General features: G+C 41.1%; 1 protein-coding gene across 4 annotated transcripts in view; it reads left to right on the top strand.

The window, feature by feature from the left end:
- NOX4 (NADPH oxidase 4) overlaps nucleotides 1-17,896 on the top strand; it is a 108,598-nt gene that overhangs the window by 76,717 nt on the left and 13,985 nt on the right. For all 4 annotated transcript variants that reach the window (XM_040054804.1, XM_040054805.1, XM_040054806.2 and 1 more), the window contains 4 exons: nucleotides 10,454-10,573; nucleotides 13,921-14,029; nucleotides 14,555-14,623; nucleotides 16,706-16,806. In XM_040054804.1, coding sequence (XP_039910738.1) covers nucleotides 10,454-10,573; nucleotides 13,921-14,029; nucleotides 14,555-14,623; nucleotides 16,706-16,806 — 399 coding nt within the window. The remainder of the gene's footprint in view (nucleotides 1-10,453; nucleotides 10,574-13,920; nucleotides 14,030-14,554; nucleotides 14,624-16,705; nucleotides 16,807-17,896) is intronic.

Below are 17,896 nucleotides of genomic sequence, written 5' to 3'. Positions count from 1 at the left end.
GTGCGACAGAGGCTGGGTCGATCCCAGCACAGCACCGAAACTTTCAGTTAAAAAATTCTTCCTCATGTCCAACCTGAACCTCCCCTGGCACAGCATGAGTCTACGTCCTTTTGTTCTGTTGCTGGTTGCCTGGGAGGAGACTCTGGCTACAGCCTCCTTTCAGGTAGTTTTAGAGAGTGATAAGGTCCCTCCGTCCTTCCTTTTCTCCAGGCTAAACAACCACAGCTCCCTCAGTAACCTGTCACAGGACTTACTCCAGACACTTCATCAGCTTCATTGCCCTTACCTGTCTGGACTCATTCCAGCAGCTCAACGTCTTCCTTGAAATGAGGGACCCAAAACTGAACACAGGATTTGAGATGCAACCTCAAATAAACATGAGCATTAAGCTAATTAAACTTAAACTAAATCCTGTCTCATGGAGAAGAGTTCTGAGAATGTGCTGCTTTCTGGTTTCACCAAAACGAAGAGAGTGGATAAGCACGAGAGAGATGCGATTACAAGTGTGGACTCCTCCTCCTTTTTGACTGGTAGAAACTGTCATTTTAGGTCCTCAAAACTGTCATCTCACAATGATGACAAACATTATGGGGATCAGTGTGGAGTTGCAGGACACTGATTTTGTGCGAGAAGTCTCACATGACCAGTTGTTGTGTATAATGACAGGAGCAGCCACACCCAGGGGTGTTTCTCTGTATATATGCAGAGCAGCTTCAGGGGTCCTGGTCAATAGGAACTGATATTGAACTACAGGAGAGGCTCCTTTGGCTTAGACCCTGATTCTGTGCTAGAGGTATTCATTCTGCTGTGATGCCCAGCCTCTGTTCTGTCCTGCAGCAGTGTCTCACTCACAGTGGGTTGTAGACCTTGGGGTATTTATGAAAAGTGAGAGTGGGAAGGGCTAGGAAAAGAATTATGTGTTTACAATAATTAAACACTATATAAACACAATAATTAAACCCGTGTCTCTCTGTCTCTCACCAAGTCACTCACCTGTTTTGTTTGGGATCACCGGTTCTCTGTCAGCTTCTTAAATGTAACTCACAGAGAAATGCTAAAAAGTAAGGCTCTGTTAATATGAGCAAATAGAAAGGTAAGAGCTTGAAGGAATTTAAAAATTCAAGGGATAAAAATGTCTTCATTTTGAATAACCCAAGACAGCTGCACAGGGGCATCTTTGTATGGCTAGAAAGGTAATAGCAATGACACTGCCACCTATGAATAATAATGTCATTATACAGGGCCTTGGCAGGACTGAAACTGGAACCCTGCAGACAATAATAGGCCATTCACTGTGGAAAACAGAACTAGAAATAAGAAGTTGGAGCATAGTCAGAGAAAAACAAAGAAGAGGTCAAGATAGTCAGGACTGCATTGAGCTCATCTATGATGTAATGCAGTATATTTTCTGGTAGATGATAAGCCTTTGCCAATGAATCTATGTGCAGACTCATCTGTAGGCTTCTGTTGACTTTAGAAATTCCTGATCCAGGTTGGGTGATCTCATCCTTAGTCTGCCATTTTATTTCAACTGTGAATGGTTCACTCTACTGCTGGACAGGTGTTCTTTTTTTACGTTTTGGCCTTGCCAGTTTTCTCCACCCCTTCCAGATAAGAGACTCTGCTTAAGGAAATGAGCTTGTCTGACCATCACTACACATCTGGAAGCTGTCTGAAGTTGCATTATCACTATCTTGCAGACCTCTCTCTTCAACTGTCAAAGGAATATTTAGAGAATTTCTTTCTAGGCTTTCTGGCAGCTAAATTCAAGCAAAGCCATTTTACAGACCCCAAGCCAGTAATGACTTGCTTCATGAAGCTGCCCCAAAGGAGACTTAGTCCTGTAGGAACAATCACTGGCCTGTATAGGATATGAAACTGATGGAGAGCATCATTCCTTAAAGGAAGTGTAGCTGAGAGAGACATTTTTTTAAAAGAGAGTTTTCCAGATAAAAGATGGGCTTGTGACTGGACAAAGTCACTTTGTTTACCCAATGTAAGCCCTAAGAGAGAAAAGAGTAGGCAGTGAGAAATGGCAATTTTTTCTAGGGGGTTAATTACATTTTAGATAGCATATTTGTGTTTAGGTTTTAACAGGTATTGAGGATTCCATTTTATTGCAGGAGTAACTGCTTCATTTCAGCTGCAGAATTTGTTGTGAGATTTGCCTATCTGTGGGTTTTTTATTTTTTAATATTCTCTTAATTCTGAATTCTTCATCTCTACTTAATCCAGTCCAAAGAGCCTGAGCAGGCTGACTTTGGAGGGAGCTGTGATATGCCTGTCCTTGTCTTCAGAATGATCTGCTGCCAGCTGTATCTGCCAGCACTTCAGTCAGCTGCTTCTCTGCTCCCCTTTTGTTTCTGCAGATGCCTAGCTAGAATTTTAAATCCTGTACTTTGTCATCCTTGTGATTTGTCAGCACAAGCCAACTTTTCTTTCCCCATCCCTAAGGTGTACTGGAGCTTGACTGGGAAAGCCTACAGCAGTGTGGATGTTTAACTAGAGTGGTCTTCTTTTTCCTCCAGCCTACTCTATCCAAAGAAGTATTTTGCCCTTTGGTATAATATGTCTCCTGAGTATATTTGTAACTGGAAAGGAGCTGCCAGGGGTGGGAAACTCACATATGTACTGTCAGGCTTTCCTGAGTCCTAAACTCTCATGTAGTTCTCCCATTCTTACTTAAACTGAGAATACCCAAACCCTGGCTTGAGGGAACTGCATTAGACTTCCAGTGCTGGTTAATATGAAATAGTTAGAGATGTGAAAAACTTGAAACAGCATCTGGAATCTGCAATGTGGTTGCATCAGCATGGAAAGGAGTTGGAGGTATTTGGTGGTCTTGGTCCGCCCCCTACATTCCATTCCCACTTTTTGACCTCACTCCTGCACTTGTGCTGTCCTGTGTTGTGCTCTTCTCCAGGAGCCAGAACAAGGATGTCTGTCCCAGGAAAGTGCTGCCCTTCATCTGTATCAGCCACATCCTGTTCTTTCTCACAGCATGTTAATGCAAACAGTGCTTGGCTGTTGCCACCAACAATCCTTGTTTGGCTCCACAGTTAGCCAAACATTAGCCACCTTGCCTTCCAGGCTTCTACAGAAACTGATGCTGCCGGTATTTCCCCTGGTGTGGAGACCTGGGATATGCTGTCTCAGTGAGTATCATTCACCAAGCAAAAAGGAGGTCTAATATTGGCACGACTTCCATGCCATCTGTTGGATGGCATCACCTCTCAGATGACCACCAAAAGCAGTGGTGTAGGCAGCTGAAGGCTTCCTGTAAATATTGACCAAAGATCAAGTATGGAAGTGGATTACTCTAAAGCAGAAATACAGTTTGCACTGTGATAAGCAGATAACTGCTGTGTCAGTGAATGGCTTGAGGAGAAACATGGCAAGCACATTCCACGACCTCATTGTGGTTGCTGGTCTGCAGCATTTTATCACTTAATGATGTAAAAAATAAGTCTTCAAAAAACAAGATACAATAGGTGGTGCAGTCATTACAAATGCTTTTCTTTTAATTTTTCTTGATTACCTCAGGCAAAATTGGTAGGACACAAGTTTATAGAGAGGAAAGGCACGTCACAAAATAGAAATTGAACTTGGTAAGGAAAAAGGGATTTCTTGTTATAATGAAATGAAATTGTGTGTTCTTTAATCAAAGGAATACATTTTGAGAACATTTTGTAAAAATGACCTTAAAAAGGTTGCCATGGAGAAGAATTAATGCGACATTAATTAAGAATATTGACCCAAAAACTTGGTACAGGAAGTACAGGTACTTTCAGAGAACAAAGTTGCCTCGGTTTATAATTATATTTGATTGTAGTTCTCATAGTGATTTTACAGACCTTTTTAATGGAATAAGTGAGTGGTATAAACTGTTGCTTCTCTCCTGCAATAGTCAGCAATGAGTAGTCAGAAATACGGCTTCGGGAAATATTTAGATAATTTAATTCAGTTCTGAGGGAAACTAACTTGGTCTGAGAGGTTTCATTCTGATTCTGTGGGAACCATGAACAAGGAAGAGCCATATTTATAAGGATGTCTGTCAGAGGTGCAAATCTGTTCTCTGTTGCCGTCAGCAGTAGTTCGATCTCCAAGGCTTTTTTTAACTGCTCCATAATTAGGAGGTTCTTTTCTTCTCCTCTCCTTCTTCTCGCTCCTCTGTTACAAGTCCAGCTCCCAAAAGGTTATTGTACACTTTTGCTGCTGTAGTGTTCCAGTGGAATCTTCTCAAACCTGTACTGTGTGCCACAGAAAACTACAAATCTCAGTTTGTGATTTACAGGAGGAGCATTATCCATAAAAATATGGGTGCTTGCTGTTCCACTTTCTTACCTCTATCATCATGCTTTCAACATACTTCCTCTTGCCAAGGATGTTGTAGAGCTGGAAATTCTTCTTTGGTTACCTCTGGGCCCTTGAGAGTATAAAAAGCTGAGAAAAGGTGATTTTGGTTTGTGGGGTTTTTTTTGCCCAGTCAGAGAGAAATAAATGGAACTGAGATGTGCTAAAACTGATGGTTCTTACAGGATTCTAAAAATAATACTGATTTACCAGGTTTCTATTTGAAGAAAATTTGGTGCTAATTGATTCTATAGTTTTTTGAGCCATCCATGTTGTTATAATCAGATATTTCATGAGCTGATCAAGGAGTCAACTTCACAAAAATACAGAAGGAAACTTCTGCAAGCTGTAATACATACTGTAAGAATATGTTTGAAGCCGTAAGGAAAAAAATGTGAATAATCAATCAGAAATTAAACTTAAGCAGTTTTAAAAAAAATCAGGAGAGGGTGGCTAATGAAAGCTGAATTAGAATCATAACCCTTTGCAATCTTGCACAGAACAGTATATAAATTTAATTGGATCCACTAAGTTTTGCAAGCTTACTTGTCTAAGGGGCTGCTGATTTCTTTAAAGGTAGCATCATGGTTCACAGTGTCAGGAGAACACATGGGAATCTCTGATCACACATGCCAGATGTCACATTTTGTGACACTTTTAAACCTTGAAAAGCTGTTGTAGTAGTTTTGGAAATCCATAAAACCCAAGGATGGCATGCTTTGTTTGCTAGTGGTTCTTTTGTAAAGGTCTGTTGGTACTGAAATGCTGTCAATAATCACAACCCCTCTGCTAACATAGTGTCAGAGTGTACACGGATAAATTGAAGCTTAAGTAACGATGTGAAGTATTGTATGTTGACTTCATAAAATGAAGTGCTGTCTTGATTTTTGCTGCAGAAAATATTTTAAAATCTTTGATAGTAGTAAATGCAGCTTCCTTGAAAAATCACATAATTTGTTGTAGGTAGGCTTTTACTGAAAAATGTGAATTGAGCATTGGACTCCAAAATGTTCTAGAACAGTGCAGTAGTCTGTTTCGCTTGCTGCGGGCTATGAAAGATTGTCTCTGATACAAGTTTCAGATTTGGATGGATTCCAGCAATCCTTCTCTGATCTCTGTTATGCTGGTGCCCTGAAGAAGGGGTCATGCATCAGGAAGCCTTTCTGATAGACAGAGCCACACAGCAGAGAGACAAACCAACTTAAACTGGAGAAACAGCAGACAACAGATGGATACAATCAGACAGCAAAATTCAGAGAAACAGTGAGACAGTACTGATCCAGAATATGACTGAGCTACAGTGAGCGCATCGAGAGCCAGGTTTTTTAGATATCAGAGGAAAGAGGAGTCTTAAGAAGGAATTTGAAGGGAGATAATGAAGTAGCGCTGCAGATGTTTACTGAGATTTTCTCCCAGGCACGAAGGAAAATGTGGGAGGAACATGGAGGCACTTGTTTGAATATTTGTCATGTGGGGGTGGAAGCTGATATTGTGGGTTATCAGAGAGAGATGATTGCATCTCTCTGGTGCAGCAGAGTTAGTTAGAGCAGCAGAAGAACATAAGGAAACTGCTTCAGGCATCAGATAGTCCGTTCCTTGGAGTTCTCAGGCTGAATCTGTCAGTACTGAGATGTGATTTTGGTAGGACAAATAGAAGAGAACAACATGTATGAGAGAAGGGTTGTTTAGTTGGTTTTATTGTGATTTTGGAGAATGTCAATGATGTTTTTATAAGGAATCAGGGGAGGGATTCAGCTCCATTAGCTTTATTGTCTCATGACTGTATCCAGAACATAGTGTGCTCACACAAAGATCCACACATGTGGATCTTAGTAAGAACTGAATACCAAGGATTTAAAATCTTATGCTGCTGGTTTAAATTCTTCTTCAGCTGACATTGGTAAGAACTTTGCCTGAAATTTCAGTCAGAGTAAGATGTCACTTTCTGGGCTCTATGCAGTACTTTGTATCCAAGCATTTTGTTCAGCTTGCAGATGATGATACTGCTTTAAATTAAAATTTAAGTTAAATTTTCCTACGATCTCTTGATTTAACTCCCCTATCCATCTGTTATTCCACTATTATCCCAGATAATGTCTTACAGTAGCTCCCAGAGAGCCTAGGTAAAAAAGAGATAACATCAATTCCTGTTGGGTTATGAAGCAGAATCAAAGCATTATCTTTTCTAAGGGCTCCTACACCCTGAAGTAAAGCATGGCACTGAGAGCCAGGTTCAAGAGGTGTAGTAAGCAGGTATCTCCACACATCACTATGCAGTTCCTTATGCAAAATCGTGACTTGGATCTCAAAAGCTGTCCAGCTGCCTGTGTCCCTGAGACCGTGTCCCTTGGTTTAGGGGCAGCTCCATGTTAGTGCAGTGGCGTTGCCCAGCATTGGAACAAGCTCATTTAGTGCTTGTTGGGCTATTTTGGTACCACTGCACTGTAGAATGGGAGTGTGCTTTAAGTAGAAAATATTTATAAGATGCTTTTTAATAATGTGCTTTGCTATTTTTTGTGATGTATTCTATTTTGATGAGGTGTGTTTTTTTTTTTTTTCTCTCTCTCTTTCTGAGCTAAAAATTGTGCCACAATAATAAGAACATTCCTAAGACTGGAAGTGAATACGTGTGAAAAGAACGACTCGTTATTTGAATCAGTTTCCCTGAAGGAGCAATTTCTAAACTTTTAGTAAAATTCCATTCCCTTCCTTTGTGTTAATTAAATGAAAGCTGGGGGGATAGGAGAGCATAGCATGGTAGTGTGGTATATCTGGGCCACAGCTCAAGAAACATCTTACCCCCCTTGGCTTTTTATTGAGTGCTGTGATATTTCATTTTCAATAATGAACTGCTTTTATGCAAAAATTTTCAGTCCTACCAAATGAAAGGAGGAACATGTTGACAGGAAACAAAAATTGCATAATCTCTGCAGAAGTCTGTGACTGAATCACTGCTCTGTTCAACCCTGTGCCATTTGATATGGCATCGGGAGGTTTCTTGCTTCCACTGACTTGAATAAGAAAAGGATAAATGACCACTGCCATTAAGGCATCAGGGCCACATTCGTCTCAGTTATAAATTATCCCCGCAGTAAAATGGGATTAAATAGTGCATATTTATGACCTCCAGCAAAATCTTCCAGGGAGATCACGTTATGCTCGGAATCAGGCTGGAACTGGTGGAGTGGGTTAACGCAGTAGCATATTTCTCCAGGTTTTCCCCCATTTCTCTTTTTCACACTTGGAAGCAGTGACTTCTGGCTGCTTTGTGCTGGACCACATGCAGACACAGCAGGAGTCTCCTGGCTTCCCTGACTGCATCTGCTGTCCAAGCAACTGCTCCTCGCTCCCTCAGAGGAAGACACAGTGGGCAAATAGAAATACTTTGCAGGCCAGATGGGGCTAATGGACCACAAACTGGAGCATTCTGACCAAAATGCATATTTAATTGCGGGTTGTTTCTTGAATTTCTGACATGCACTGTGCTTGACTGGTTTCTGGTGACCAGATCTAGTTTTGCATTTTTCCACTCCTGATCATGTCAGTATTATTCAGAGGCACTCAGACTTTCCAGGAATTGCTTAATCCCTCTGAGATCAGACATATATGCATACATTCAGGTTGTCCTCAAGTAGTGCAGTTATGTTAAGTGATACCCCTACCATATATATAACCAATATATAACTCTTTTCACATCCACTGTGGTAATTTCTGGAAAAATGTGCTTTGATTGTTTTTGTTTCATTAGGTTGTGTTTTTCACTCAAAATGTTGTCTTTAAGTTTGTGTATCCAAAGGAAAGTTAATGCTGCTTGTCCAGAATGTAAGGAATTTTCCCTTAGGCCTGTGTTTTTCTCCTTCATACTTTTAGGAGCAATTCTCTAGATTTCACCAGCTAGGTGGGGGCTGATTAGGGAAATGAATATTTGCTAGTTTTTGTTATCCAGTTGTTTTGGTGGGTGGTGGATTTTTTTTTTTTTTTTTTTTTTTTTTTTACATACTCTGATATTCCAAAATTAGATCTGTGTACATCTGTTACATGTACATCTGAGATAATATTTGTGGACTTCTTTCAGGATAGCCCTTGGACCAGATTATTTCAGTGTTACAACCTGCTTCCCAACATTTCATCTACTGCTTTTTTAAATAAGAAATGCTTCTTTATCTCCTCTGTCAAACAGTGCAACTCTTAGATCTCTTCAAGCAGCTGCTGCTGCACTCTGCACCAGCAGTGGTATAATTTCATTAGTGGAAAATAAACCCTTGTTAAGTAAACGTGGTATAAAGTGTTATGCAAGAGGAAACATTTAATGAGCAGATACCTAAAGTTCTGTTTATATCGTATGCACATGGCCAGTTAAGTTTTTCTTGGCCCTATTGTGTAAAACAGTATGTCTGTGCTATGTAAGGAGTGACTTTGTTTTTCTAATATTTCCATCATACTGGAACTAACATACCTGACACTGCAAAGTTTTGAAATTCTCCAAGAGAATGTTTGTAGAATTTTGTAGAGACTATAAATGCAGAAATAAGGGTAAGGATATTTAGATTGAAGATGGCTTAGTTAAAAAATTTGGTTGCTGAAAAACCTTTCCAATGCCTTTTGATGATGTCTGTGGCTGTGCCAGTGTCTTCTCCCTTTCTCTCCAGGTAGGGCACCAAGTAAGGAGTTTGTGAGACAGGACGTAGTTAAGGATCAGCCTTCAGATCCATCAGAAGGTTGGTAGTTATCTGTGTTCAATTAAGACACCACAGAAGAGGCTAACATATGAGGCATCAAGCAACAATAGCAGAGGTCTGGAAAAAAATTCCTAAAAAGGACTATATTGGCCAAAGACACTCAGACAAGATGTTGTCTTGACTGGTAAGATGATGCCAAGGGTCAGACCACAAAACTAAAAGAAATGAGATCAGACTGAGAACCCAAGTTACGGCTAAAATCCAGCCCTCCAAAGGAATTAATCAGATGAGGTTTGGAAGGCTTTGTCTGGGAAAAAGAGATGTCTTCTCTGCCTTTAATTCTCTGGCTGTTGTTATAAAGAAGCAGCTTAGGCCCTTCCGTTAGACATGGAGTATGTGCAGCTTAGTTGTGCAATAAGTACCAGTGTGTGTGTGCATGAAATTGATGTGTGTTGGAGCTTTTTAGTGGGCTCAGGCCAAAGCTTGCTCTCGGTCAGCAGACCTGTGGGCAAATACAGTTCGCTGAGCTGCTGCACACAGTGCTGGTCCCACCCACCACGCTTGGCTCTATTCAGCAGTTACCTAAAACGTGCTGATACGATGAGCCACTCACACACAGAACAGGCCTTGAGTAAATGTCCTGTTCAAGTTCTCTTTAGAGCAGTTTCTAAAGGTGAATCTGTTACTGAGGTAAGGTGTGCAGTTGGTTTTCCATAGGAAGAATAGACATGTGAAATCTTACAGCCCATAAATTTTGAGCTGTCTATGGGTGACCTTGATCAAATTGTCAGCAGTGTAGGAAAGATCTTGTAGGAGGTCAAAGTCTTGAAAATACCTAAAGCCAACTGTTAAATTATAGTCAATGTTCTGTCCGGTGTTATCTGAAGTATTAAAAATGGGTTGGAAATGGGACACAGTCTCCTAAATAATCTTTAAAATCAAGTGGACAAAAGGGTTATAATAATGATAGGCATGAGTTAAAGAGGAAAAACTCAGCAGTTTTCTCCTTCTTTAGAAAATGTGTATAAGATGAACCTCCTAGGCAGGCCTAGCCAAACTACTTTCTTTCTTACAAATGACCCACCAAGTCATTGTTTCTGGTACAGCTCTTTCTTTGCCCTCTAACGCCAGACAAAATAGGAAGCCATCATTTAGTCACCTCCTCTTGTTCAATTAAAAAATAGCTTGTCTAATCATGGAACATGGCAAGAGATTTTAGATAACAGTTTTTCTTACCACCTGTACATTCATTTCTGTCTACATAAAGTTTTCCAGGAAAAAGATTTTAACATTCTGCATCCCAAGACTAATAAAAATTTAAAACAAATTCTTTGTAGGGTTTTAATTCCAGCTTGTTTCTCTTTACCTTTGTCTGATCTTAACAGCTCCCTCTAAAAGTGTGTTTTTTGCTCTTTATGCAGACTGTATGTGGATGGACCTTTTGGAAGTCCCTTTGAGGAATCCCTGAACTACGAGGTCAGCCTCTGCGTGGCTGGAGGTATTGGGGTTACACCATTTGCATCTGTGCTCAACACACTGCTGTAAGTGAGCTTAAGCCTTTAAAGCCATTTTGCCCCAGTTTACAGCAACAGTGCATGTCAGAAAGGCTTTGAGGGTCTTAGAAATCTTCCACTGGCATAATTGAATTATTGCTTGAAAAGATTTAGAGGACTGGATGTCCCTAAAGGGCATAAGTCCTCTCATACCAGCTCTGTAAACCAAAGAGTTGTGGCAGAGATGTGCCAGAGATGCGCCTGAGCTGGGACAGTGTCACCAGCCTTTGCATCCTGCCACCGACCAAGCCTGTGATTAACCTGGTCACAGCCCTTCAGCAAGACTTGTTCCCCTGGTCCCAGCTTAGATGAGGCTGTGTTCTGTAAGAGTTTTTGGGAGTCAGACAATAGTGACAATCCTTCTGCTGGTAATGCAGGACCAGCTCTCCCAGTTTGACTTTTTAAATGTCTAAGCTTGAGGTTTTAATAGATCAACCTGAATTCAGGTAGCATGCAGATGTTTAACCCCATTTGAAAAGTTTAAATTTTAGGTATGCATTTTTCCATTTTCCCCTTTCACCTCTTGTTTGTCTGTCACATTGACAGCATGGTTCCCACTAAATCCTATGCTGTGTAAAATAAGCTTCCTTTTATGATGGCTCTTGATTTTATTTGTATTTACTAGAGTTATTGGTTAAGGGCTACAGTCACAGGTTGAGCAGCCCTGTTTCAAAGGCCCAGTATAAACAGCCAGCCAAGGCAGCAAACTTTCCCTGAGAGGCTGAGAGACTAACTGGCTTTGGGAGGGTTTTACAATGCACAATTAAACCATTTCTTGCAAGATGAACATGCCAGTAGTCAGCTCCAACTCCAAACTGAAGTTGAAGTATGGAGTTTAGATGCTCTACACATTCTTCTGTCCTTATCCTGGGCTGGACCTGGCAGTGCCAAGTGCTACTGAAAGTTATTAGCCTTGTGTGTGTCTCACAGTGCTGCAGCCCCAAAGACCTTTAGGCTCCCTCATTTTCTTTTCTTGAGAGCATATGGATCACCCTCTCAAAACCAGGGTACATTTTTGCTGAAAGCCTGGGGCTCGGGTGGATAAAATGGCTTTTTTCCTTGTGATGGACTATCCCTGACAGTGTTTAGCAAAAAATGTCGTGGAACACAAAAATGGGACAACAGCAGGTAGTCAGATGTTTGCCTCTCCCAGTGTGTTATCTAAGGCTGTAGGGATTCTCACAGACACTGCAAGAAAATGGTATTGTCCAAAGGATTTTGCAATGTCCATTTATATGCATAAAGCCATAAATGGACTTCCAAGGAGCGAATTCCATCACCTGCCTTTGTAGCCACTCTTCCTCTCGTGCACTGTACGATATACAAGGGAATCATTCTGGGGAAGAGTCTTAGACTTCTTCCCTCCTCAGTATTTAAACATCAACAGGGCACTGGTTTAGTGGCTGATCTGCCTGTGTCTGTGCCCTGCCTTGGAAGCAGATATTGGCAGGTATGAACATGCAAGCTGCCTGATGATGCCAGTGCTGCAGAGCAGCCAGGCCAGTCCTGTTGTGTCAAGGACATGCAGGTCTAGGAGAGATCCAAAGCCTGTCCTTGAAATCTTGTTTCCTGCTCTGTTGTTTTCCTGTTGTATGTACATAATTTGATTCATGTCCCTGCCCTTCTTTCCACTTAGCTGTTGAGCCCCGTGCCCTATTTTAAGAAACTATAATATACTTTACTAGAGACTTTTATGCACAAGAGTCTGTAAATAGTGGCTGTTACGGGCAGCATAACACAGAAATTTGAGAGAAATGTTACATACACATGGTTGTCATGGGGGGTTGCACCTCTCCTGCACAATATATCCTGCTGGAGGTAGACCCAGGCTTATGTGTCTGGGCTGCTATTTTAAATCTATGCTGGACTTGTTTGTTGAAGTCTTGCAGTCCAACCTCTTTGTCTGTCTGCAGTGTTTCTTCACCGAGAGTGCTGTTCTGTTACTGAACTGGGGCATTTCAATACAAAATGCCTTCCATTTTTCTCTTCTTTTATCCCTTTTTATGGTGAAAGGCACTTATTTTCCTTGCTACTGTTTATTGTTCTCTTGTCATATCTGACCAGACTGTGACCCTTCCTAAGTGCTTGTCTTAGTCTAGGCAGTCAGAAAGAGATGGCGTAAATCGTATTTGGAAAGTCAGCAATTAGCAAATAAATAATTGGAAATCAGGGCTTGAAAGACACTGTACTCTCCAGTCTGAAAACACTTTTTTTACTCTCTCCAGGGAGTTTACATGAAAGGTGAGTTCTCAGTTCTGCCTGCTGCAGAGGTGCTGCTGATGTCTCCATCCTTGCTCTTCAGGGGAGGGGTATGAGGAGGCAAGACACTGGTTGGAGCCATCACTTACATAGATCTATTAACCCTTTATCCTTGCTGGTTATGCCAGGAGCTCTAGAGTTTGGAATAAGGTACAGTGGGTATGGTGAGACGTATCATGAAACTTTTCGATGAGGCTTGGCCCCTAGGATTGGCATTTTAAGTGAACAAGCTATGGCCTTGTCCATCTGAAAATCATTCTAGGAGGAAAAGGAAGAAACTGTGCACTGACCATTTCAATGATTAGAACAACAAAAACCAGTTTTGGCTAACTAAGAAAATGCTTGCTTGTGCTTTATTTGAACTCATTATTCATCAGGATATTTTTATTTCTATTTATTTTCCCAGTTCACTCAAATCCTTCCTTTTACTTATTTGTGTTTTAATTGAATTAGAAATCTGACATGAGAGTCCTGTTTTTCTAAATGCAATGCCAGAATCTGCCCATGACTGCACTTTATCCACCAGCGTTTTCTGAGGTCTGTAATATATCACACAGCTCCCTAACACAATGGAGCTCTGATTTCATTTGGTCTTTGTGATTTTGCTACAGTATTAATTACAATCAACTAAGCCCTTCACATGGAAGGGCAGAATTGAGTCCTGACATTATTGCATTTTTCAATATTTTCCACTTACATGCCTCTTTATAAACCTAATAAAGCATTGACATAATTCACTTGAACTTAGAATCTCTCCTTTGCTTTGAAGTAGAAGTTTGATGATGATACATGAATCCACATTTGCTGCCCAAATCATCTGTGTAGCTGATAACTTCCTAGTGTGGAAGCAGTGTCTAGGATGGCTGTTAGCTTTGTGTTAGATATTTAATATTCTCAGGATAATCTGAATAGGCTGTGTTGGTCAATTCAGTGTCTGATGTATCACAGCTTGAAGAGCAACTTAGCAGTTAGCTTCTAAAGGAAATCCATGTCTCCATTAATGAATATAAAGCATCCTAATTAATGTTTCCTTTTCAAGTTATGATTTTTGACTACCCACACATTTTATTTTCAAGTGACGGCTGGAAATGCTACAAGCTCAGAAGACTCTACTTCATTTGGGTGTGCAGGGACATTGAGTCTTTCCGCTGGTTTGCAGATCTGCTCTGTATGTTGCATAACAAGGTAATGGGTGTTGTTTGGAGGGATCCTGACAGCTTAAATGCATGGTATGCCCACACCACACACCTGGCATTCTGCAGAGGATGGCAGCCTTGCTCAAAAGGAATGAGCTCCAGCAGTAGCTTGGGCTGCCTGATCCAGGCTTCATTTATTCTTGGAGCTGCACAAACTGGTTTGAGTATCCCTCGCTAATGTTTCATTGCAGCACTGCCTTGTTCCAGTAGCCTGGACATTTACCTGTGTCTAGAAGTCTGGGAAGCCTTGAGTGGCTTTTAGTCATTCGGCTAGTAGGCAGATTTAGAAGGGAGTGGGTTTTACAATTTCAAGTGTATCTTAAGAGCCATGTAGCTTCCTAAAATAATATTTTTTACGCAGCATGATGTGCTGTGCAAGCGCATCCTCTTCATTAAGAAGCTTACTTCACTGGTGCTGAAACCTTTGTCCCTCAGCCTAGTAGGAACCAGTGACTTCACACTTACATTAAGAAAAAGGATATTATTTCACTAGCTTTTTTTATCATCCTCCCAGCTTTGGCAGGAGAATCGGCCAGACTATATAAATATCCAGCTGTACCTCAGTCAAACAGATGGAATACAGGTACGTGGCCAAATGTTTGTAAACTAAACTAGACCTTGGAGTAATAGGCAATGCAAACTGTCAGTCAAAGGCAGAAGGGAATTACTGCAGATAGTAAAAACAGGAGATGAGGCCATAAACTCGGGTGACTGATTCATTAATAGAGCAAGAGAGCCAGTTCAGCCCCACAGTATTAAGAGAGTCAAGTGCAGTACCCTTAACTTGATTAGGTGTGGGCAGAAATCCATGTCTTCCTTTTCTAGGAACAAGGTCCTTCCAGGCCAGGCCACAGACCAGACAGTTGGCCGTGTTTGATGGGAAAGCTGCATTGTTTCCGGGCTAAGAACCAAACCAGAATAGTTCTAGGAACTTGCAAGCTCAAATCTTCTTTTCCCATATATATTTTGAAAGAATCTAGCTATTTTAAAAAGCTTTTTATTTCATTGTCTCATATGTGGTAGAAAGGTAGAAATTTCTTGATGTGTAAGACTGGAAAGTATCCTGAACTGTCAATTGACATGTACTGCCAATGCTGAGGCCAAGCTAATTCCCCAACTCTTGGCATCTCCTGCAACTATTTATGCTTGCAATCTTCATTTTACATTATTTAGCAATTAAGCCTAGGTACGACTCTGTACTGTGCCATGTCAGGAAGCTTTCCATTGACTACAGGGGGCCCAGAGCCAAGACTAACAATTACTGCAGGACCTGAAATGCAGTGAAAAAACATGCCCAAAGGATTTTGATCTGCCTGCTATCAGGTGGAGATGGCATAACATTCATAGCTTCGGTAGGAACACAATCCTGTAGTTTAAATGATGTGATAGCTACAGTAGTTATGGCTATGACAAATGTAATGCCTGGACAGCATATGTTGATGGAAATAGAGTGCTTGAAAATGCCTAATTGATGAACCCGGTATGCAACTGTTAGGCTAAAATTAAAACCTGAAGGGAAACTGCAATACAATGAAACAGAAAAAGTGAAATAGTAGTCAATTCAAAGGGAGTTTTCTGATACTATATAGTATACCAATACTGCATATTAATTAAGCAGCTGCTGAATTTATTTAAGTCAGCTTTTTGGTTGAAGTCCTTCTTTAAAGTCACTTCTTTTTGTGGCTGTTGAAAACACTGCCATGGAGCATAATGCTGCTCATAATTGCTCAAGGAGGAGTAAAGTCTCCATGGCCGTACAGGTGGTGCGTCCGCTGATGTTAGTCCAAAGTGCTGACTGCTGCCAAAATTTGGGCAGTTGCACTTCATGCTCCCTTTGTGAGAAGCCCTTGTGTCTGTGTGGTAAGAGCCCACCCTGCAGCAAGTGCCTCTTGTGTATAAAAGCCCAAAGGATGCTGAGTTGTCCAGGTCTGCGTTTGCGTTTGCATTGGTGCGAGCGATGTTTCGGGTTGTTCAGCGAGGGAGGGAACGTGGAGCCTACACAACGTGTAACTCTCTGCCTCTTGCTGTTGCGTTAGGACAGCGAGCCCAGGGTTGTGCCCTGCAATGGGAGGGCATTTCACCTTATCAAAATGCTGGTGAGTTAGCATTCTGGAATGAAGTGGGTTCCATCTGGGGAGCAGTTCCGGCTGCTTTCTGCTGTTACAGCAGCTCAAAACAGCTGGCAAGCTGCTCTCAGGGAGAAAAGTAAGATTTCCCCTGTTACTTTTTCAGACCTAGTCATCTTAATAGTTACTTGTGCAAAGTTTAAAAAAAAAAAAAAAAGAAATACTTAAGACAGAAATATGATTTTTGCTTCAGCAGCATTTCTTACAGCTTAACATTAAACGCCAGTGTGGGAATGAGTAATAGGAGGATGGTTATTGTTTTATGGCTTAAGTAAATTGGTTTAAAAGTAATGTGGAAATTAATGAGCAGCTGCATGAGGGACAATGTATAATGAACACCAAGGAGAGCCATTGAAAAGGTACTGAACAGAGGTATTAGTGCATAAAATGTCTGCAATTCTCATCACAACTGTTTGGTACTTGTGCTCAGGTTTTACACCTCAGCACTCTGGCAAATCAGCTAGTAGCAGAAATGGGAGCCTTGGGTGATATGAGGCAATTTGCAAATCAGGCAGAATGGAATTTTTTGTTTCTTCCAGAAAATAATTGGTGAAAAATACCAAGCTTTAAACTCCAGGCTTTTGATTGGACGACCCCGGTGGAAGCTCCTGTTTGATGACATAGCAAAGTGCAATAGGAGGTAAGTGCTCATCCACTGAAGGATGCCACAGCTCAATGGCTGGCTGTATCTGTTTCTAGCTATGTTTGTATGAAAACATTTCTGGGATTTATCTTGCTGAGAGATAGCCTATACAAACTGAAACACTTTTTTTTTTTTTTTTTTTTTCACTCAGAGCAGTTCAGCTTTTCATGCAGCTGAGATGTTCAGTGGTTCAGAAAATAACAGTAGCAGATTTCCATCTCACTGCAGAGATTACATGTGTTCTTGTCCGTGGCAATGTCTTGCTTTCAACATATGCTGTTTTTTTATATAAAGTTACCTTTCTTAAAATTGCTGATTCATGATTTGTAATGCTAGCTTACAAACAGAATTCACAAGGAAGATTTTGAATTACCTGTATTATTTTTATTCAGAAGATTTTTCACCTTTGGGTATTTCTAGCTATTTTTTATTCCCTTTTAAAACCTGGCAATGCTTTTTCAGTGTGCTGGGAAAGCATATTATGGTCTGAAACACGACAAATGTAAACTAGAGAAGACATGCATATGTCTTTGTCCAGATCCAACTTTGCTGAGTATTTTACCCGCCACTGGCAGTTTATTGCCTCAGAAGCAGATCTGGAAGGAGGGACAGTGTGAATCTTCCTTTGTCCACTTGTGGCAAAGTCAGTGGTGTGGGAGCAAAGCCCCCTGAGTAGCTGTTGATAGCAATCTGGGTCCATCAGGTTGAGAGGTGCTCTTCAGAACTTTCCCTCAAAAACTTTTTGTCCTCTCTTGCAGTTGCAAAGTGAAATCTGCCCGTGACTTGTTGACTGTTCCCTTTTGAGGCTAGACATAACTAGGGGACACTGAGCCCTGACTCTTGAGAAATACTGGGTGCCAAATGTATGACTGTGGGCAGTGTGAGCTGCTGACAATACTTGTTTTGGATTCAGGTCATAGAGGATGTTGTGAGCAGGATGCTCCAAAGGCTGCTACATCTCTAGTAGAATTTTCACACTTAGAGAAGGGGTGTAGAGCAAAGAACCGTGGGAAAGAAAGGGAAATAGGGAGTTCAGAGAACCAGGATGACTCTCTGGGCTCAAGGGTCTCTGCATAGTGGACTGTTG

The sequence above is a fragment of the Hirundo rustica genome, chromosome 2 (assembly GCF_015227805.2).
Source record: "Hirundo rustica isolate bHirRus1 chromosome 2, bHirRus1.pri.v3, whole genome shotgun sequence".
Lineage (NCBI taxonomy): Eukaryota > Metazoa > Chordata > Aves > Passeriformes > Hirundinidae > Hirundo > Hirundo rustica.
The sequence above is the reverse complement of the archived record's forward strand: the minus strand, read 5'-3'. Positions and strand labels throughout refer to the sequence as shown.